This window comes from Diadema antillarum, unplaced genomic scaffold, assembly GCF_040938485.1.
Source record: "Diadema antillarum isolate AM-2024a unplaced genomic scaffold, OU_Dant_1.0 seq00001520_RagTag, whole genome shotgun sequence".
NCBI lineage: Eukaryota > Metazoa > Echinodermata > Echinoidea > Diadematoida > Diadematidae > Diadema > Diadema antillarum.
In genome coordinates this window covers 393,409-417,035 of record NW_027272252.1, presented here as the reverse complement: position 1 = coordinate 417,035, position 23,627 = coordinate 393,409, and the positions used below count along the sequence as shown (strand labels likewise).

At 38.4% G+C, this 23,627-nt stretch overlaps 1 protein-coding gene across 1 annotated transcript in view; it reads left to right on the top strand.

The window, feature by feature from the left end:
• LOC139710296 (uncharacterized) overlaps positions 1–7,689 on the top strand; it is an 86,606-nt gene extending 78,917 nt beyond the window's left edge. The window contains exon 5 of the mRNA XM_071622223.1: positions 391–7,689. Within this exon, the coding sequence (XP_071478324.1) occupies positions 391–6,159 (5,769 nt within the window). The 3' untranslated portion in view covers positions 6,160–7,689. The remainder of the gene's footprint in view (positions 1–390) is intronic.
• The last annotated feature ends 15,938 nt before the right edge of the window (positions 7,690–23,627 follow it).

The window sequence follows — 23,627 nt, the reverse complement described above, 5'->3', positions numbered from 1 at the left end:
TTTCAGTCTCTGGTGAGGTAGGAGAATTTTGACTTCGGATTTCAGCCTTAGAGAGAAAATATCTCAACTTATGTGGCGTACTGATTGAAGCTCCTTATGGACATGTGGACTTTTTAAAAAAGTAACAGGGGTATAATAATCCCAATAGTATTTTTCATCCAGACCTCGTGAGTTATGATCTGAGTGTTGGTGAATGACTGTAGAATATTTACATTCCTCAGCATAATGACTTGGCATTGATGTTGGTAACCCTATTTGACATGAATATTGTTTCAGTCATCTTGCATTTGGACAATGTCATGTAGTGTTTTGATTGTTACTTACAAAGTACACAGATGTAGAAAAATGTTTGCAAGGTTTGAAAGAACTGTTTATTGTCTTGTTTTGCAGGAAGTGAAGAATGACACAGACGGTGTTTCCATCCTCCTGGACACCATTCGATCAAGGATACAGGTGCCATCACCATTCGAACTGATGGAGCCGCCCACAATGGGTGTAGGCATCAAGTGCAAGATCACCAAGCCGACTGTCCTCATCTTTCCGGCCGCCAAAGGAGACTGTGCCTTCTTTGCTGTCAGCGACTTCAGCCTGTTTGTTGGGGGAGGGTACAGCGTGAAGAGCTGCTTCTGGAAATTTGCCAAGCACCTGCACCGCGTGGATGCTATCATTCTGCCCCACACCCGTCCAGACACCGTCACTGGCATCAACAGCCTACTGAAGCGGAAGATTGCTGAGCGGCAGCTCGAGGCCCCAGAAATTGGGGGTGAGGGCTATGAGGACTGGCAGATCAAGTGCAACTCTCCAGAGGTGGGTGTGGTCTACATGAATGCCCCCGACAACAAGCACTCAGCAAAGAGCCTGACCCTCAAGACAGTCAGCCAGGGCAATGAGACTACAAGCCTTCTGAAGGAGCTCTCCATCAAACCATTTTCCTGTACCGCCAATGGGGGCAAAGAGATCAAGCCCATAACTCTGTATCTTAAGGTTGGAATAGGGAAATTAGACATGTACATTTTGTCTCCCACACAGGACAGTAAGGAGCTGAAGGACTTCCTGTCCCAGTGGAGTTCTGGAAAGGCATTCAGCAAGGTCAAGACTGGGGTCAAAGTGAATGGCAAGGAAACTGAGGTGCCCTTACCGAATGCTTGCTCAATTTGTGCATTGATAGTGTGGCAGCCAGCAAGCCCACAAGAGAACATTGTCCGAGTACTCTTTCCTGGTAATGCACCACAGAATAAGATCCTTGAGGGACTTGACCGTGTCAAGCACCTGGAATTCCTCAAGTTTGCTGATGCGTGCCAGTCAAGTTCAGGAAAGATAGTAGCCATGAAGAAGAAGGATATCACTGCCCTGAAAAAGATTACCAGCAATGGCAATGCGGCAGTCAATGGTACAGTAAACGGGAAATCATCACCACCTAAGGAGGTGAATGCATGCACAGATGGCATTCACTGTAATACCCCTCCACCATCCCCTACTGGAGTTTGCACTGATGGAATCCACTGCAACACACCTCCTCCAGAAAATGGTTGCTCAGATGGAATCCACTGCAACACCCCACCTCCAGACAAAGGCTGTTCAGATGGAATCCACTGCAACACACCTCCTCCAGATAACAGCTGCTCAGATGGAATCCACTGCAACACACCTCCTCCAGATAATGGTTGCCCAGATGGAATCCATTGCAACACACCCCCTCCAGACAAAGGCTGTTCAGATGGAATCCACTGCAACACACCTCCTCCAGAAAATGGTTGCTCAGATGGAATCCACTGCAACACCCCTCCTCCGGATAATGGTTGCACAGATGGAATCCACTGCAACACTCCTCCTCCAGACAACAGCTGCTCGGATGGAATCCACTGCAACACCCCACCTCCAGACAATGGTTGCCCGGATGGAATCCATTGCAACACACCCCCTCCTGAAAGTGAAATTGACAGTGCAGACACTCTGAATTCAAACCTTGGTCAACTGCCAGTGAAAGTAGGCTTTGGTGACCATAGGGAAGACAATCACTGTGCTGATGGTATCCATTGCAATACTCCACCTCCAGAAGAAGAGTGCGAAGAAAATGGTGTGAATGGCAACTTCGATAGTGTCAAACTGGCTCCTGGGCATGACAATGTGTTTGGAGCTTCTGGAGACAACCAGCTGCCAGAGAGTCAACAAGGACTTAGCAGTGATGTTAATTCTAACCCTACCAGCCCAGCACTAAAGACAATTGATACAAACACACTTCATGGTAGAGATTCACCTGAGAGACTAGCATCTGGTGAAATAACCCCCTCAGACCTTGTGGAGTATGGTATGGATGAAGAATCAGATGGAATATCTTCTGGACATGGTACAGTTGACAACACTCCTGACCAACCTGAGCCTCCAACTGAGCCTGTTGACACATTTGCTGCTGTTGGTGGAGAGCCAGTAAAAAGTCAAGATATTGACGATGCCCATAGGACCTCTTTTCCAGAAATGCCTCCTGAACCATCATCAGGTGTAGATATGGAGGATGTTTCCTCACCAGGTGAACAATCTCATCCTTGGGAGCCCAAGATAGAACTGTCATCACAGACTTCTGATGTCACGTGTCAAAATGAAGATGTTCTCATGAATTCTCCAGAGATTCAGGTTACAGAGCCTGCTGAGGTCATTTCAGAGGCTCGGGATGAAGAAATTTTTGCTGATAAACAAGGTGCACTTGATGCAAACTGTGAGCTTGATGAGTCATCTGAAGAAATATCTCAAGCATCAGAGATTGAGGTTAAGCCAACCCTGCCTGAGGATGAGCTTGCAGGTACACCACAAGATGATGCCCTTCCTGAGGATTCTTCTGGTGTTGAAAGTAGGGAAGAGTCCACTTTGCCAGAAGCAGATGAAGTAGCAAATGAGACAGAGGAGAGAGTTGAAGAGCCCCAACAAGATTATGAACCAGAATCCGAACAAGGGTTTGGAGTACCACCCGGATTTGGAGCACCACCAGGATTTGCTGAACCACCAGAATTTGCTGATGACAATGAAGAGAAAGAGCTTACTCAATCGGTCCTTGCAGAAAGTCAAATGGTGCCACCACCACCAGCAGAATACGATTCTGTAGATGATGAATCGACTGCAGCGTTAGCATCAATGCCCACAGTACTTGTAGAAAGTAATATCAATGATGAAGAAACACCAGCAGCTGCAGAACTTCAAGGAGATGACAATATCCCAGTAAAGGAAACCAATCTGGATGAACTGGAAGATGTAAAAGAAACAAATCTAGATGAAGTAGTTGCATCTAAAGCAGACATGGCAGCTGATGATGAAGCTGAATTACTCCAGGAAGAAGAACAAGTTATCCAAGAAACAAATCTGGATGAAGTTCTGTGTGAAACCAGGCCAGAAGATGAGACATGTGCTCCAAAGGAAGAAATAGTGCAGGAGACCAATCTTGATGATGTAGCTGTGGATGACAGGGAAGAGGGTCAAATTACTAATTTGGCAACTGAGGCACCTCATGAGCCTGAAGATGAAGTAGATGAATCTCTCATCCAGGAATCTGCACATGAGATTGTACAAGATGCAGTTGATGCTGCTGTAGAGTTTGTTGAAAAAGACAAAGTGACCACCACGGAAGTACATGCTGAGGGTGAAAAGCAGGAGAGTAGCGATGACGGTGCTGAAATGCCAGACTCTGAGGTGAGAGTGGGAGAGTCAGACCTCTTGTCTGAGGAAAAAGTCTCTGACATCCCTGAGGTTCAGGAAGGTGAATCTCAAATAGAAGAGACCCAAAACGAAACCTATCCTGCAGGAGGGACAGAGGTGAAACAAGATGAGATGGAGATTAAGGCAAGAGAGGAAAAAACAGAAGTTGAGGTGACAGAAGAAGAGCCAAATCTGTTGTCTGAGGAAGTGCATGCTGACCCTGTGACTGCTGAACTCCAGGAAGAAAAGGATGTGCAAGATGAGGGTCGTGATGATGGTCAAGAGGAAGAACCAGCTGAAATCCAAGGGGAAGTGAAAGAAGGTGAAATCCAAGTGGAAGTGAAGGTCAGTCCAGACGTTGTAGAGCCAGAGCGCGAAGTATCTGCTGGAACTGATGTTGATACAGGCAGAGATGACCAGTCAACTGATGCTGAGGTAGCAAATACGTCTGCACAGGAAGAAGAAGTCAGAGAAGAAGCAGCTCCCGTCACAGAGCCAACCATATCTGACTCATTGGAACAGAATGCTGAGGTAGCAAATCTGTCTGCACAAGAAGAAGAAGTCAAAGAGGAAGCAATTTCCATAACAGAACCAACCATATCTGACTCATTGGAACAGAATGCTACAGATTCTTTAGAGGACATTCGTAATGAAGAAGCATCTGACATTGAAATTCCTCCAGTGGTTGAGGAAGAGGTCAGTATGAAAGTGGAGCAGCAGGAGGAACTACTACCCGATTCCCATGTGGTAATGGAAGCATCAACTGTACCACCAGTAGAAGCAGCACTCCCTTCTCAGCCCAATGATCCTCAAGTAGATGAGTTAATAGCTGTACCAGCAGATGAGCCAGAAGTGAAAGTTGAGCCTGCTGCAGAACCAGTCTGCTTTCAGGAACCTTCAGGTATTGATCAGCCCACTCCAGTCCAGGAAGAGCCCCATGAGGATATTTCTGCCTCAGCAACCACAGAAATCTCAAGGGAGCTCAATGGAGAGGAGCTTCCAAAACAAGTGGAAGCAGAACCTCCACAATCTCCAGAAGTACATGCTGAGACATCAGAGGTTGAACAAGGTGCACCCGAGACAACAGGATCTCCAAAAGAGCCAACTGAGGAGAGTGGAGCAGTAAGTGTAGCTCCAGTAGTTGTAGCACCAGTTGTTGTAGCACCAGTTGTTGTAGCGGGGACTTCAGAAAGTGCTACCAAAGAGACGAAAAAACGTCCCGCATCACCATCAAAGACACCCATTAAAGCAAAGGACAAAGACAAGACAAAGAAACCAGCTGACAAGCCTAAGGCCACTGATGTCAAAAGCAAGAATGGAACTAAGACTGAGTTGTCTTCCAAACCAAAGACACCAAAGGCATCACCAAGCACACCCGTGTCAAAGAAGTCTGCCCTTGAGAGGAAGGTGTCATCTGACAAGAAGTCACCTGCTGAGAAGAAGTTGGCGAGTGAAAAGAAGTCTGCAGCTGTAAAGAAGGATGCTGCTGAAAAGAAGCTAGCAGCTGAAAAGAAGCCTGCAGCTGAAAAGAGGCCAGCAGCTGAAAAGAAGCCAGCAGCTGAAAAGAAGCCAGTGGCTGAAAAGAAGCCAGTAGCTGAAAAGAAGCCTCTCACAGAAAAGAAGTCAATCCCTGACACGAAATCACCTCTCAGCAAACCAACTGCAAAGAAGCCAGTAGGGGAGAAGAAAGCACCTGAAAAGAAGCCAGCAGAAAGGAAGTTGTCACCTGAAAAGAAGCCATCTCCTGCTGCAAAATCAACACCATCATCCGCTAGCAAAACTACTGGGACAAAAGTATCACACAGTGTTTCTTCAGCATCAAAAAGCAGTCAACAAGGCTCCTCAACCAGCACAGATGGTGCCTCAAAGAAACTTAATGGTGCATCGACACCTACAAGCAGAGGATTAAATCGGCCTGAGACTCAACGTCCTTCATCTTCTGGGCGGCCATCAACAGGTGCCAAGAAGACAGCAGACTCAAAGAAGTCCTCTGACAGACCAACAAGGTCGGCCCCACCATCTCGAGGGGACGCCAAGTCAAATGGTGCGAAGAAGGGAGCTACAACTTCTGGAAAGTCAGCCCAAGCAACTAAAGCAGCGAGCATTCCAGTCAGTGGGCCAGCCGTGCACATCGACCTGGCTTACATACCAAACCATGCCAGTGGAGAGTCTATCAACTCAGAGTTCTTCAGGCGTGTGCAAGCCAAGAACTACGTCATTAGTGCTAATGATAGGTCCCGCGGTCAACCGGCAGTGTCCGTCTTGGATGCCCTCCTTGAGGGCAAGATGAAATGGGAGGACCTTGAGGCAGAAGTGACCGTCATCCCAACCTACGACTACCTGTCACTGCGTGACTGGGAGCTCACCAAACATGAAGAGCTGTCAAAGGCGAAAATTGAAATTTCGCAGCCTGCATGTAGGAGCATAGTCCAAATGAAGGATGAAAACTTCTTCATGTACAAGGTGGAGTTGTAGACTTGTATCTTAAATATAAGGGGCCTCTTGTCATTTGACTGTAATTCCTGCTCCAAAATGATTTCTATAATGAGGAAAAAGTGTCCTATTTGAATGTATGCAATGAAAACGATCTTCTTTTGTGCTTTACGACTATTTTAAGAAGCTACTGTAAATGTAAGATAAAGAACTGTACAATAAGAAAAAACAGAAATATGGTAAATTAATTAGGCATGAAATGCCAAATTGTGTGTTTTGTACAGTATTTGTGCCATCAGATAGGATGGAATTAGTAAAAGTAATCTAATCTGAAGATGACAATTGTTTGGTGTGAGGTGTACATTATTATTTGCCAGCAAAAGCTAGAAGTAATGCGTTATGTATTGCGACAGAGATTACTATGTCTTTGTATTTCAAGCCGTAATTAGTTGTTAGCACTAATGTGTAGCTTTGAGTAGGTGATTAAACCTGTGATATCAATGTATGGCTGTGTCAAAGGTCATGACCTTTTGACCGTACCTTGCGAAGAATAATGCAACAGAGTTAAAGTCAAAGTGCAACATGAGGTTAACAATGAAGAAAATGACCATTTCCACATTAGAATCATTGCTTATGTAATCAAAAGCAGTGTAGTCATGAATTGCTTGCCTTTTTTCAGTAGCGCAGTCCTCTTAAAAAATGGCTCTATTCTGAAACAATACATAGACAGTATTATCAACAAAATGTTGACATCTTACCATCAGATAAGTTTAGAAAAATACTAGTCTGACAGTAAAGTTTGAACAGTGAAAGCTCTTCCTTCTTTTTCCCTTCCTTCCTTTTTTTTTTTTTTTTGCTCTCCTTCCTTTTCTCTTCTTTTGTTTTTTCCAGTCAGTTCTTAATCTTTTTGATGTCCAGCTTATTTTTCAGTTCGAGCCTCAAGTTACCCAAGATGTAACTGGAATGTTTTTCATTTTTAAGTTGGCTTTGAAGGAGGTCATCAAACTTTATCACATCAAGGAGTCTGCCCCAGTTTGCTGCAACCCGCAATCATTGCATGTTTATTTTATTTTATTTCAAGAGCAGAGTATGTATATAGCATGGAGAGTATATGCAAGAAACAAAAAATAACCCAACAACAACAGCATTAGTGACTGTACGATTGTTGCTTTTTCCCCATAAGAATTGTTAAGTTTTAGGCATGGTGAATTAAGGAGATGTGTGTGACTGATCGTCATGTCCTGTACTGAAGTTGCACAATTCACCTCAAGTCGAAGCCATGCAAGTCTAAATCTTTACATCCATTTTAACTTCCACAGTCCTCATAACCCTTGGAATAAAAGTGACATTGTGCAGTTGTTTCCTTACTTTTTGGATGTTTTCAAGTTTCACAGTAATCCTCCTTGTACAGAGATAGACCATATGATATCACGAATGCCTCAAGTAGTTTATGTATCAAAACAGATTCAGCTGCAATTATTCTTAAAGAGGCAAGAAATTGTGCAATGTTGAGGAGGGAGATGGTGTATTTAAAATTTTTCCCAAGTTTTTTCTGTGATTAGATTAACCTAATTAATCCCAAGTATGTTAAAAAAAAAGGTTGGGCTTTGTCTTCTGGGTCTGACCATGGTAATGTAGTAATCTTGGGTGTATTGCAGTTTTATGGATACACAGTGGTATCAAAATCAAATGTAAATGGCTTTATGGCCTGTGTAATGTGAAAATACATAATTCTGTCTTCTTTTTTTAATCCTGTGGAAGGTATTAGTAGTGCTGTCAAATTAATGAGCCATTGTAGATTCTTTTCCCTATATACTTTGAAGAAAAATAGGTGACTTTTTCTAGCATTGTGTGCCTGTTGTAGATGAGCCTATGTATGGTTTATCTGTGTTCCGTTGAGATGTCTGTGTGTATGGAGTGTAATGTTCTTTATTGCCTATTAGATACGATGCTTCTTATTTTATTATTTTTTTTTGCCCTTGCTTGCCCTTTTTGTTCAACTGCTAATACTTTTTTTTCCCCAAACTGATCAAAATGTATTTCCTGAGAAGTTGCTTTCATGTCTAATTGTTCTCAGAAAGTAATTGCAAAGTGAGCTTTATATAAATCACTATTTTTTTTTTATGTTTGCTTTTGATTGAGGTAAGGTTCAATTTTTTTTTTTCATGTGCACCCCACTGGAAAGGTCCTGTGATTTAGATGTATGCATGTTGTAATGCCGGGCTCATTGTACTTTTTGAGCCCTCCTGGTATGTACAATGTGGATGATGACAATGAAATATCTGAAAGGATCACTTATTGCGTTCGTATATTATCTCTGTGTATCACATAGCGTCAAGATCTCTTCATTCCTTCTTTGATACTGTCGTGATATTTTAAAATCATACACATTTGCTGTGATGCTTTGGTATTGGTCCTTGTAGGACCCATTTTTGTTCTTTAGGACTATATGACATGAGAATATTTGTTAATGCTATGGCATAAAAAAAAAAATGTTTTATACAAGCTATGTACTCAGACTCGATCCTGATTGTATGAGCACAAAGATTTGGTGATACGGATCATGTAGGAAGAACACATTAACACCAGATTGTGGTGGAATTGTAATGTTAACGAGACCCGACGTGAACTGTGGTGAATTGATTAGTCCACTCATAAACAGACGTGGGCTGCAAGTCATGTGCCATTGACACCAACATTGCTGTGGAATAGATATCCAGCCTGACTTTATCAGTGTATTCCTGTCCTCATAACCATACAACTCTGTTACCTGTCCTTATACTCCCTGGCAGTTTTGGGCAGATAGTAGCCTGGTTTAATGCAAGCATTGAGAGTACTTGGGTGAACGGTGTGTGTGTCCGTGTGTGTGTGAGTGAAAACAACTCATGAAATACGACTCAGTCGTTCATGGTTGTAGTGAGATAGATGGAGGTGTAAAAGCATTGACGTAGGAGACAAGTATTATCTTTGCCCGCCTCCCCAGGGGATGGGAGAGAAATAATATGTGTGCATCCTTATGGTCTGGAGTTTTAAGAAAGCAGAGCTAAAAAGCAGCAGAGGTTTAACTCTTGAGTATAGCCCACGAACAAATTGTGACATTCTTCCTTCACAGCAAATCAAGTTTGCTCTTCTTATTGTCAAAGCCTGTTAGTAATTCCTGAGTCTTTTATTGTGAGGTTCATTTTCAGTCTCATTGGACAAGTACAGAACAGAGATCATTCCAGTTTTCCCCGAGTCTTTTTTGTTTGCATGAAATTTAAAAGCAGACGGCATGTTCTTGACTGAGGAAAATTGCAACCTCAGCATCCACGATATTTGTGCCTGTAAATATTTGCTGTGTGTGTCATGTGAGCTGTTATGACAAAACAAAAAGAAGAGAAGAAAAGATTTATGTTATGCGAGAACAGTGAATTTAAGCCATGGAGGTTGAGTTCTACAAATTGCTGTCAAAATTTATGCTGATGCAGGATCTCTTGTTATGTGATGACATCTTTGATGGTTTGAGCTATTATTGTTACATTTTTCTCGCTGTGCCATGTGCATCACAAACTTTCATTTCGTGTCTTGTCGAAGGTTTCTTTCTACTGTACTACTCCTGATTTACGTGCTTCCGTAGAACCAAACAAAAAGATGTAGTTGTCAGTTCTGAGTAGTTTTTAGCACAGTAATGGTGATCATTATATCGAATATTGTTCAGTGTATATTTTACGTGTGCCTAATTTCTTTGATGAACAATGTCATGATACATAATAACCAAGGAGTAGCGTTGAGTAGCCTGTTAGCATAGAATTGAAAGTGATTTATAGTACACAGTTGTAATATGACGCCGTTGAATCCATATGGATAGTGTGTTGTACGTCCAATGGTCATGTGCATGAGAAATCCACGGAGATGATATTCATAATGATTTGTAGACATGCAGACAAGCTTAGTTCTAATGAGGGATTTTAAGATGTGTGATATCAGATATGCATTGCCTTTTCAAGTAGTAAACTTTCTTTACAAAAAAGTCACACTCAAATGCGCTTCATAGTGTACAGAAAACGATGGGTTGCACATTATGCTCCTATGTTCGCATCATGAGCAAATGCACTGAAAAAAAGCTATCATAACAGGAAGTACTGTAGTTAGTTAGTGACACACATGCATGCTTTCATCTTACAATTTACAAGAAATTGATTGTTTATTTCTATTCCAAATGTTACAACCGATGGCAAAATGTCTAAAAAAGATGTCTAACATCTGCTAGCTTGATGATCAAACTTTCAATATCTTCATATACATTGTAAACCTTGGTACTGGATATAGCTATGGATGATGATGTTACACAGAACATGATATACAAAGAGCAGTTCTGAGTATCTCATTCATTTGGGAAATATTCTGTTTCAAACAGAAAATAACATAAAATGCAAAGTTGGACAAGATGCTGTGCTTAATTTTGTAAATGATAAGTTAAAACTATTGCGATCAAAATACAGTTCCATCAGGTAACCTCATAGCATGTTTTGCTGAAAGCAATGAAGTATTTTTCAGAATATGTTATGATGTGTAGAAGGAAAACTATGTTTGTGATTTGTATTTTACAAGGAACAGGTTTGATTTCATTGTGATGAAATTGATATAAATGCACAGTTAATAGTAAGAAAAAGATCTGTTGCTTGGGGATCGAAATTTTGATAAATGATCGGAATTTTAATGATTTTTTATTTTGTTGGCATGGAAATGCTAGTTCAAGATCACATGTTTGTAAACAAGAAAAAGAAATCACTCCTATTCCGTTAATAATCTTTAAACTGAGCAGTTAAAAAACATGACAATAATTCTATGGATTTATCAAAATTTTAATGCATACTGCACCGTGTGTCAATGAAATGAAGCGGTGGATATGAAAGGACCAAGTGCATGATATACTTTTTGGCTTGTACTGTAATTGTAAGGTGGATTCCGTAACTATTAACGGAGAAATGAGAAATGCACAAGAAAACAGTAGTAAGTGTAGACCACTAATTTCACGATCAAGAGTCTTGAGACATTTTGTAATGCAACTGCATTTGAAATCATGTATAGGCAGTAATTGTAAGTATTTCAATGTGCGTGTAAACACATGGCGTATCGTGACACCGCTATTGTAGGTATTTAATATCATGATAATCAATACTACGATTTGCTTTCTTTTCTTCTTCTCTCTATGGAGACGCTAGTGTATGTGCTTGCATGGAAGAATAAAACAAAATACATAAAAAGCAACTTCATGAGGGACTCCCGTGAATTTCTCTGCATCGATCGTGTTTTGTACACAACTTGTGTAAATTACACTAATTGATATTGTCTACTCTAGAGCGACTGATATGGAGAGGTATATAAAATGTCATGTATTGCATGTACAGTAGAACCTCATTATATTAATGGCCTAAAAACACGAGAGTTACCTACTTATATTATGTTTCCCGCTATATCAGGTTACAGAAATAATCACATATAAACATTGGGACCTGCAGAACCACCCTTTTATAAGAGGGTTTTGTTATATTTGACCTTTTGATAAAGAGGTTCCACTGTATTTACAATGAAAAAGCATAGCATAGGAAAAGAAGGCTTAATTTCAGACTCAGATCTAGTGTCAGTGGAAAGTGACAGACATCCTATCAAAGTAAACCTGGTATTGAAAACGTTTAGTCGGAGAAAGTGATGGATACCGATGGATGGCTAGTGAGAGATGGGTACAGCAAAAATGAAAAGGAAATACAAAGATGTTGAAAGAGAGAGAGAGAGAGAGCAAGAGGAGAGAGGAAGGGAGGGAGAGGGGGAAGGAAAGGGAGAGAGTGTGCATGAAAGAGTAAAACTGGCAAGTCTTCTTGAGTTTGCAAGAAGCTCCCTCAGACTTAACATCATTCTATGCATGCCACGTCAAGAACCCCCCCCCCCAAAAAAAAAAAAAATTAGGCTGTTATTTTTGCCCGTTGAGATAAAAGAAACACACAAGCTCTGTTTGTTTGTTTGTTATTTCATGAACCTCTTTTGAATAAAAAAAATCAGCCCATGGAGGAAAAGAGATAATGTGACACTTCATTTCAAGACATTTCATCCCTTATGCATGCAAATTTTTGAAAATTTAGTGAGAACATTTAGGTATTGAAGGAAACTATTTGGAAACCTGTAAATTTTAGAGTCTTTATTAATATTTGTCGAGTTAAATTGACCGTTAAGATACTAAAAAATTAAACAAACTTTACACAAATTAAAGGGGGGATGGGGCGCCCTCGCCCCCCTCTTTTTTTCCTTTTGTTTGAACAAAAATAAGGGGTTGGGGTGCGCCCCGTGCACTCCTCTTGGATCCGCCACTGCTACTAATATTTCTGCATATGCACTATCTACTTAATGTCTGAATTTAACTCCCTGTTAATTTCTCTCAGCATACGTGAGAGCGTATTATTACAGAACATGATAACATTTTTTTTTTTTAACATTTACAGTGTACCTCCTTCACATCTTCGTTGAAATGCAACTTGAAAATTCTACACAAACACGTACTCTCATGACACGTACCGTTCATTTGATTTTCAGATACAACACAAATTTTATTTTCAAACCTTTTTTTTTTGTTTTTCAACGATGTTTATTCTGTTCCATTCAAAGTAATAGAAAAAAAATAACAATTTTCATTTGCTACAATTGAAATGACGAAAATATACATTTGTGATCATAATAGCAAATTTGCTATTGCTGTACATAATGACATATCAAAAATTACATTTTCATGAACAATTATCAATTTACATACAGTCACTTCCCCTATGCTCTCAAAAAAATTGCTTAAATTTAACAGTGATAATTCAATTCTTCTAGCATTAATCTTAATAATCATCCAAATGAATTATGCAGCAAAATTATACAGTAATAAATAATGGAACCATATTATTTATCAACCAATACCCGCCCACCTACTAACTCATATCCCTTACTGAGTCCCTATGACCACCCCCACCAGTTCCCTCCCTTCCTGTTTCCTCCCCCACCCCTATCTGTACACATGCAACACACAAACACACACAAACACACCCATACACACACACATACACATGCACCTAATTTGGTTAACTGCTCTTGCCTACACATCACAATATAGTAAATATAGTTATATAATCAGCCCGCCAACAGGCTGACAGGAACGCATGGGAAAGCCAGTGGCGTATCTAGGGGGGGGCAAGGGGGGCACGTGCCCCGGGCGCCACTTTTTGGGGGCGCCGAAAACGAAAAAAAGGGAAAAAAAGAAAAAAAAAACGAAGAAGAAAAAGAAAAAAAGAAGGGGAAAAAAAAAGAAGAAGAAGAAAAAAAAAAACTCGCCCGGACCGGGAAGGAGGGAGAACGGGGGTGGGGGGGGGGGGGGGGGGGGGGGGGAGAAAACCAAATCAAACAAGATGAAAACAAAAAATGACAATGTTTATTGTGTTCACACAGGAATTCCATGTTTTGTAAGCTGAAATTTTGGCTCGCTCGTTGCGCTCGCTCGCCAAAATTCATATAAAGAGAAAAAAGAAGATAAGAACAAAACGTGATGATGACGCGGACAAAATGACAATGTATATTGTGTTCACACATGCCATCGTTAGAAGGCAAAATGTTACACGGAGCAGCGGCTGCAATTTTATTTCTTTCGTTCTTAAGCGATCGCCTATTGGATCAAACGAGGGCGCCAAAGGTGTCGAACATAAGGGGGGGGGGGGGGGGGCGCAAAAAACCAAATCAAACAAGATAAGAACAAAACGCGGAAATATACAAAATTCGGCTCACTCGCGCGTACTAATTTAGAGTATTTTTTTTCAAGTCCTCAGTTTGTTGGTATAAATCGTTATCTATAAGGCCGTCACCATTAATTTTCTTGATTAGAATTGTAAGATTTAACAAGCAAAAAAAATGACAAGAATTCCATGTTTTGTAAGCTGAAATACAAAAATTTTCTGCTCGCTCGCTGCGCTCGCTCGTCAAAATTTATCACAAAAAAAACTAAGAACAAAACGTGATGATGACGCGGAAATATACAAAAATTTTCGGCTCGCTCGCTGCGCTCGCTTCGCCAAAATCTATCTACATTTATTACATTTAAATCACCCTCATCTATAAGGCCGTCACTATATCTTTATTAGAATTGTAAGATTTAATAAGCAAAAAATGACAACAATTCCATGTTTTGTAAGCTGATATACAGAAATTTTCGGCTCGCTCGCTGCGCTCGCTCGCTAAAATTTCTCAAAAAAAAAAAGAGATAAGAACAAAACGTGATGATGGCGCGGAAATATACAAATTTCAGCTCACACGCGCGTACTAATTTGGAGTATTTTTTTCAAGTCCTCAGTTTGTTGGTATTAATCGTTATCTATAAGGCCGTTACCATTAATTTTCTCGATTAGAATTGTAAGATTTAATAAGCAAAAAATGACAAGAATTCCATGTTTTGTAACCTGAAATACAAAAATTTTCGGCTCGCTCGCTGCGCTCGCTCGCCAAAATTTATCACACAAAAAAAGATAAGAACAAAACGTGATGATGACGCGGAAATATACAAAAATTTTCGGCTCGCTCGCTGCGCTCGCTCGCCAAAATTTATCTAAATTTATTACATTTAAATCACCCTCAAAAGACCCCTTTTAAGTGCTTGAAAAAGCATATCATGTAGACTTTTTTAAAGTCCCTACCGGGATGGGCTTGGGGTTGAACACTTTTTCAGAAATTAGGGGCGCAATTTTCGCGCTTGCCCCGGGCGCCGTTTTCCCTAGATACGCCACTGAGGAGGGGGAGAAAATACAAAACAACACAAGAGAAAAAAAAGAAGAAGAAGAAGAGGAGGAGGAATGAAGGAAAGGAAAAAAATAAAGAAAAGAAAGAGTGGAATACTATGGAAACATTACTATTTTCATAAAAGTCACAGACGTTGCACGTAGCTTCAGACTGGTTTATTCAACGAAGTCTCAAAATATTCCCATTTTTGTAAATGTACATGTAGCTTCCCAGCCTTGGTCGCAAGGATTTTTTCCTCATTTATTAATTCAACAATAATCTTTTGCATCTTTTCTCCAGTGGGTAACTTATTTCCCGTTCTAGATTTAAAAATGATGTATTTTGTTAAGATAATCAAAGTATTTACACATTTTGATCTATTTGAATAACCAGAGATTCCCCCAAATATATCTCTCCAATTCATATTCCTTAACTCATTTATATCAAAATAATTAATTATGAATTCCCATAACGGTTTCACTTTAACATAGTGTAAAAATAAATGCAGATAAGTTTCAGGCTCATGTTGGCAGAAGGAACAAAGGCTGTCTGTTACAAAACCAAACTTCATTAAACGCTCCTTAGTGTAAACTACGCCATGTAACATCATAAATTGAAATTCTCTATATTTTCTTATCAATGTACACTTACTCGGTTTAATAAAAAGATCTTTTATTTCTTTGTTTGTATAATCATAGCTACTGTGGTCATCTTTGATTTGTAAAACATAAGATGACTGTAAATCTTCCACCATAGCCTCATATATTTTTCTCGATTTTAAAACTTGCAAATTTACTCTCTGACCAGAAAAAATCAATTTTAAGTCAAAGTTTGTGGAATCAACTTGCTGAAGTGTACCTGCTCTCATAGAATCCTTCCATTTCTGGGGTATAGCATTAAATATATCATTCAGTTTAAGCAATTCTTCTACCTTAAAACCAAGACCCAAGCTTTGAAAATGTGACTGAGATCTCAAATGACCGTTATCTAATATATCTTGTATTGTAATTATTCCTGCATCAAATAAATCTCTATGAAAAAACATCCTACCTGCTATGCGTACACTCCTATTATTAAATATTATTGGATTTACAACCTCATTTTCCAATTGTCTATATTTATAGATATCGAGCCAAACCTTCAATATTTCCGAATAAAAAGGTGGTACATTATCTGTCATAATAGATGAATCAAAGTCACACATAAACAGGAATCTACCTCCTACAGTACTAAAACAGAAGTCAAAAAATAATTTCCACCCAACTTCTTTTTCTCCATATAGAAGGCGTTTTAGCCACATAATACGTTGTGCCTTAACAAATAACCGAAAGTTCGTCATTCTTAAACCCCCAAACTCATAATCTTGATACATAATATTTCTCTTTATACGGTCTTTGCCATGCCATAAGAAATCAAAGGTAATTTTTTCGACTTCTGAAAATACCCACTGAGGAACAACAATAAGTGATGCTACATAATTTAATTTTGACAAGGCGAATGTTTTCATAAGATGTATTTTCCCATAAGTGTTAAATCTCTTTCTTTCCACCATCCTAAAAGACTTTTTATCTTACTTAATATTTCTTTAAAATTTAAATTCTCTTTTGCCTTAACATCTAAGGAAAAATAAATTCCTAATATTTTGATTTCTTGAACAAAATTCCCAAACAAATGAATATTTGGCCTATCTTTTTCCTCCCCAAGCCATAAGAAATTAGTCTTCCCTTTATTTATTTTGAGACCACTTATTTTCCCAAATTCATCAAATAAAAACTGTAACCTTTTAATTGAACCCTCATCTTTCACAAACAAAGAAATATCATCCGCGTATAAAATTTGTTTTATTTCATTTTGACCAAATTTAATTCCATTAATATCCTTATCTTTTCTAATAGCTCCAGCTAAAGTTTCCATAGCTAATAAAAATATATATGGAGACAGAGGATCGCCCTGCCTCACACCCCGTTTTATATTAAAGTACCCCGTTGAGTTTCCACCGTTCATAACACAGCTACTGATATCCGTGTACAAGACTTTAACCCAAAATTGAAATGAATTCCCGAAACCAAATAATTGCAGAATTTTAGATAAAAAGATATGCGCTACCGAATCAAATGCTTTCTCAAAGTCCATCGCAACTAGATAACCGCAAGGATGTTCCAATGCATGAAAAAGAATGTCATCTATTATTCTTACAGCTTCTCCGATATTTCTGTTTTTCATATAGCCTACTTGATCATGATGAATAATTTCCGGTAACACCTTTTGAATCCTTTTAGCTAATATTTTTGATAAAATCTTATAGTCAACATTTAACAAAGTAATAGGTCTATAGTTTTGAACATACACACCATCTTTACCTTCCTTCTCTATAAGTGTAATTACTCCTTGCTTTTGAGATGTAGACAGTTCCCCCCTATTATATGCCTCATTTAGCGTTTCAACTAAAATATCTCCTAAAACTGGCCAAAAAGTATTATAAAACTCCACAGTAAATCCATCATTTCCCGGAGACTTATTAACTTTCATTTCCTTCAAAACTTCATAACATTCATTTTTAGTTACTTCACCTTCACATAAATTTCTACTTTCTTCATTTAATTTGGGAATACCAGATAAAAACATCAACTTTTCATCTTCAAAGATATCACAAGCAGAATACAATTTTTCATAAATTTTCTAATAATTTTCAAAATCTCATTTTTATCTGACACTATTTCTTTCTTTTCATTGTATACTTCTTTGATAACACTTTTCCTTTTCTTAGATTTCAACAACTGTTCAAAATACTGTGTTTTCTGTTCTCCCTCTTCATACCACTCTGCTCTTGACCTGATTCTCAGACCTTGGCGAGAATAATCATACAAATTGTTTAGTGCTGTTTTTTTCTCTTCAATTTCATCCGTTATAAATTTTACAGGTAAAGTCAATAATTGAGTTTGTAAATGACTTATTTCTGACTCTAACTTTTCTATTTCCTTTCTCCTTCGTTTTGCCTTCTCCTTCGAATAATTGATTATGATATTTCTCATTTTCATCTTTAAAAAATCCCAAAAAAGTAATTTATCCTGGATTTCTGGAATCAATTGTTCCCTTAATTGATAAATTTTCTCATTCAACATATTAACAAACTCAAGATCTGCACATAAACTATTATTAAATTTCCAATAAGATTTACCAAATGAAAATTTATCTGCTAGATTCTTAAGTTGTAACAAAATACAAGAATGATCAGGTGTAATTGACGTAATGATATCGCACTTATTAACCAAATTAAGTGCATTAGAGGAAAAAAACCAATAGTCTAAACGACTTTGAACGATTGAACTTTGATCGACTTTGAACCTTGCAATGTCACACACACACACACACACACACACACACATATATATATATATATATATATATATATATATATAGTTGAAAGAAATTGGACTGAGGCGGGACGTTGCTCTCGATCTTATTCTCCCTTTTATTTGTCAAGCTTTCGGCCCGTCATTGGGCCTTCGTCAGGACCTACCAACAGAACGATTATTATATGAATAACCTGATGTGTCATATAATATATAATGCAATTTCACATATTACCAATCTTCTAAATCATTTCCTTTATATACACAAATCGATCATTCAATTCCATACAAATATCCAATCTAACCTCAAATCATCATCAGAGTAACATCATATGTCTATTTGCATTGCGTATATGTATACATCCGCATACGCACACAAAAATAAATTCTTATATCGTAATGCTGCCACATAATAATCATATTGTCTTATAATTCTTAGCATGATGATCACAAACAGAATCATTATACATATATATCATATTCATATGTTATCAGCTTGACAAATAAAAGGGAGACTAAGATCGAGAGCAACGTCCCGCCTCAGTCCAATTTCTTTCAACTATATGCATCCAACAATGCGGCACCGCGTACGTTCGGGACCCAGGGAACTATTTCTCACATTATATATATATATATATATATATTATATATATATATATATATATATATATATATATATATATATATAATCCACGTATAATTACACCAATTTTTGATATTTCTTGAACTTGAATGTAATCTGAACAGAAATCGCTTCTATTCACAGTTTCGTCAGTTTAAACGTAGCTGTCTAAAAAAACCCAAAATGTTACTCCATGCATACTTATCGAGTATTTAGAAGGGAGCCCTCTACGATAATTTACTGTACGCTTGTTGGCCCGCGAGTCGAGTATTATGATGCTGTCGCGTTTTGTAATACATCTCTACCACTCTCTTGAGATGGACCTTTTATTTTTCTGTCTCTCTCCGACATCCATACTCGTATAATCTGTTGCAAAGGCATAACGCTGACATATTTAACGTTACACACAACCGCAGAAAAGGACACATGGTCATTCTCAGATGACCAATCTAGTAGACATCACAGCCGATCACTGTTGCTCTTCAAATTCTGGATGCAAACACGTTGTAGGGCAGGATGCCTAGTCTGAAGGCTGTGACAGTAGTGTGAATACACATACACACAAACACACACATGAACATAATATACACTCACGATTGCCTTGCAAACTATTTGCTTCATTTTTCCATCTGAGAAGATGGCTGGATAGCCTATTCATAATATTCAGCTGCACTATAGCTGGTTTTCCATGGGGTCCAGTTAGATGTCAGGCAGGACCTTCACCGGGTAAATAGCCTGCTCTCTGCAATGAATGAATGAAGCGGGATCTTTTACGTGCATGAGTTATGGCTCTCTCACTCACGGGACCTCCATTTCATGTCCTTTATGTGAGGGACAGAGTGTTAAGCCTCTTACTTAGAGGGGACGGCATGATTTACACACAACGTTAGACTTGGGAATCGAACCCGGGTCCTTTGGATCTGGAGGCAGACGCGCTGCCGACTGAGCCAAATCACCGCTATCTGAAGCAAACCAAGCCCAATGCTGTTTTCCGTGTCTCCCGGACTTGTCTTCAAGGAATATAAATTGAACTGAACTGTCTTGTAAAATTTGCCTCACATCTGCCAGTATGCCCACATGGGATGAAAAGATAAGTATTCATTTACTACTCCCCCCCCCCGCTTTTTTTTAGAAATAAAAAAAAATGTTTGCCATTAAAGTTCTTTGTAACACGCGGTCATGTTCGTATGAGTTTTTTCTGCGATCTGATTTTGGACTAAAGGATAGGGAAACGACATCAGTACTGTTAGGGCAACCACAGCAACATTAATGTCTTACATTCGTACAATCATTCATTCAGGAGGCAGGATTTCTCATCTTATATCGTGATTGAATTAACCGTCTATAGCACTAAAGCGCAAAGTGTCTTCCGAAGGCTCAATTTATTGTGCGTGAGCAACTACAGTGACTCCCCTCCCCTCCCTCCTCCCCCCCCCCCCCCGCAAACTCGAAGCGTGGAGCGAACTTTGTTCGGTGCCTGGATCGTTACCGATTCAAAGTGTAAGAAAAAAACAATGTGATTGACGGAGCAGACTAAGCTTAGCCACCTACTGACATGTACTAGGTGTTTCAAAAAACATTTCCCACTTTTGATCATTAATAGTTCAAAAACTGTTCGTCCGATAAAACTGTCATTGATATGAGTAATGGCTGAATAGTGTACAATTTTGTTGAAGGTGATCTGAATGTGAAAGCATAAATCAGTTTCATTAAATCTAAGATCGATTTTGAAGTAGGGTTTCAGATTTGGTGAAATTTTAACCCTCTGTAAAAAAAAAAAAGAACTTTGCACAGGAACCAATGATGTGTATGTGAGTGTGTGCTGACAATGGCCCTGAACAATGGACATGCCTGAACCACCTGTTGACTAGGCGTCAGTCTCGCGCTCCCAGGCACATGAATGCTTAATCAATAATTCATGTGGATTGCCCTGGGCACTGCTAGTCTGGATTCATGCACGGTAAAGGGTAAAAAGCATGCACATGGAAAAAGTAAGCACATGTTTCCTTGTGCTTGCAAACACCACATTTCAGAACGAATAAAGTGGAATAGTGGAATAGTGGAATTCCTCATGAATAAATAATGGCATTCTAATCCTGGCCATTGTTCAGGACCATTGTCCGGGTGTCAACTACACACTCCCATTCACACCATTGACCCTTGTGCAAAGTGAAAGTTTTGTACAGAGGGTTGAAAATAGAACAAAATCTGGAACCTATGTGAAATTAATCATGGATTTCATGGAACTGATTTATGCTGTCATATTCAAACCACCTCCAACACTATTCAGCTATTACTCATATCAATGACAGTGTTATCTGGTTTTTGAATTATTAAGAATCAAAAGTGGGAAGTGTTTTTTGAAACACCTAGTATGAGGACGCAATAATTTCACATTTCTCATGGAAGAGAGGTAAGGATTCGCTCACGCTCGCGGGGTAGGGGGGGGGGGGGGCACTGTCACGGTGACATGGATGAGACTCTGGGTGTTCTAAGAACAGTTCCTGCGCTCGATTCTTTCCCCGGGGTCTAAAATCGCCGGAAAGGATATATCACTCACTATGTCCCGGTACCTTACCAATATGCCAAATAACTGGTATTGCATTACCATAATAATTATCTATTTTCTTACAGTGTATGCAAACACACACACACACACACACACACACACACACACACTCGATTTATGTATATAAGTATGATATATGTATTATGTGCACTCTCTGTATCAACATTAATAACTTTATATAATATATATATATATATATATATATATATGTATATATACATATGATATGTATATATATATACGTATATACATGTAATTATATTTGAAGAGTTTAAGTTGAGATATTTGTGATTAAAGCTGCTAAAAAAACTGACAAAATAAGAGGATATGGGATATTCTCAATCATAACTTTAAGAATATTCCTTGGTACTTCCAAAGTGGGGTATTACTAGAGAGGTCTTATTTTGCTTTATCTGACGAAAATACTTACTTTAAAATGCTTGAGAATGGCGTTTAGCCCGTTTAGCCCGCTCATACAGATGCATAATATACACATATATACGCACTGTAATGTAGGGGCATATATATATATATATATATATGGGCATATATATATATATATAAAATATATATAATACATTATATATATATATATATATATATATATATATATTACCATATAAAATCATGAACTTGGTGTGATTGTAATTCTGCTAATGAAAAGTTTCAGACACGAGCACACGATAGCTATTAGAGTTATAACCTTTATTTCATTTCTCATGTCAAATAAATATGGTAGTAAAATAGCTATGTCATCAAGAATTGATAGAATGAATAGACAAATAAAACTGTCGAAATTCGTTCAAAAGTGTAAATTGTTCCTCGAAAACTCATCGATAGAGTTGGCTCTACCCGTAGCCGATGTCGACAGCCGTGTGGTCGCAGCGAACAATTCCAATAGCTATACGCGAACAAGTGCTATTATATGCTTCATTTAGTTTCGAAATATGTTAAAGTCGCCATTGTTAAAAAATGTACCAGACGAGGAGCTCACTACACATTAGCCAGCTACCAGATCCCCTTCAAATATTTCTACAAGTACTTTAACAAACGTTCTTTCATTCATTGAAATGATTTATTGTCATTCTTAGTTTAACACAGAATATTTTGCAGTCGCTTTAAAGATATGTAATACTGCCTTGATTAGATTGTGCATGAATCACATTATTTAGATGTTTTATTTCTTACCCTTGTTAGAACCCTTGAGACTTTTTCCTTTCTTAATTGAATATTTCATTTAAGAAAATGATTCATCGGAGTCGCGAATTTAGAACCTGCGTATGTGTGCTTCAATTTTTATAGATACTAATTATGGAGATCAATTTTATTATATCAATTCTTAAAGCTTATATACACATCAAACAATTCAATCTGGAAATATCGAAATTCCAAGAAAAAAAAGACAAGACATTTAGATAATGAAATTTCAGCCATGAATCACTAGGCTTTGAAAAAAAAAATCGGCCAGTGATTATACCTGGGGCATCATTTTTTTTTTCCAAATTCGGCACTGGTATCATTGTCGTAAGTACTCGCTTGTTGAACTTTGATATAAAAATAAATCTTAAAATCGATCAAAATACATCCCTTTCTCCCCTCCTCTCCTCTGAATCAGACCAGCTAGAAATAGGCCTATACATTTTTTCTACTGGAGTTGACACAACTTTACAAATTTCACTTTTTGTGTCATACTTGCAGTACTATACCAATAGGAAGTCATTTTTTTTTTTAAGACAAAGACTTTTAAGGATAACATAATGGTTGAGCAAATTAACACTATAGGCTAAAAACTGTTTTAAATTCCCACGCCTCTGGCAACTGTAATGACACTTGTTCAAAACGTTAGATGTTACAGTTCTTGTAAGCGTTGACGTAGTAATCAATACCTGAATTCAATTCACATACATGACATAAGGAACTATGATCAATTAAGAGATGTCGACGTCTTAAAGAGACCACCAAGAGTGTTTTTTTTTTCGCAGATGACAATTCATTACATTGCTTGTAAAATCAATATACACTGCTCCAAAGTTTTCGATAGGCTTATAACCACATCATATCAAATGATTGCTAAACAATATAACTTCAAATTTATTTAAACATATACAAGTCAAAATTTCAGAATAATAAATACTGTGTATCAAAAGATATTTCGCATGTATCCATAGCAGCTCTGTATAACAGTTTT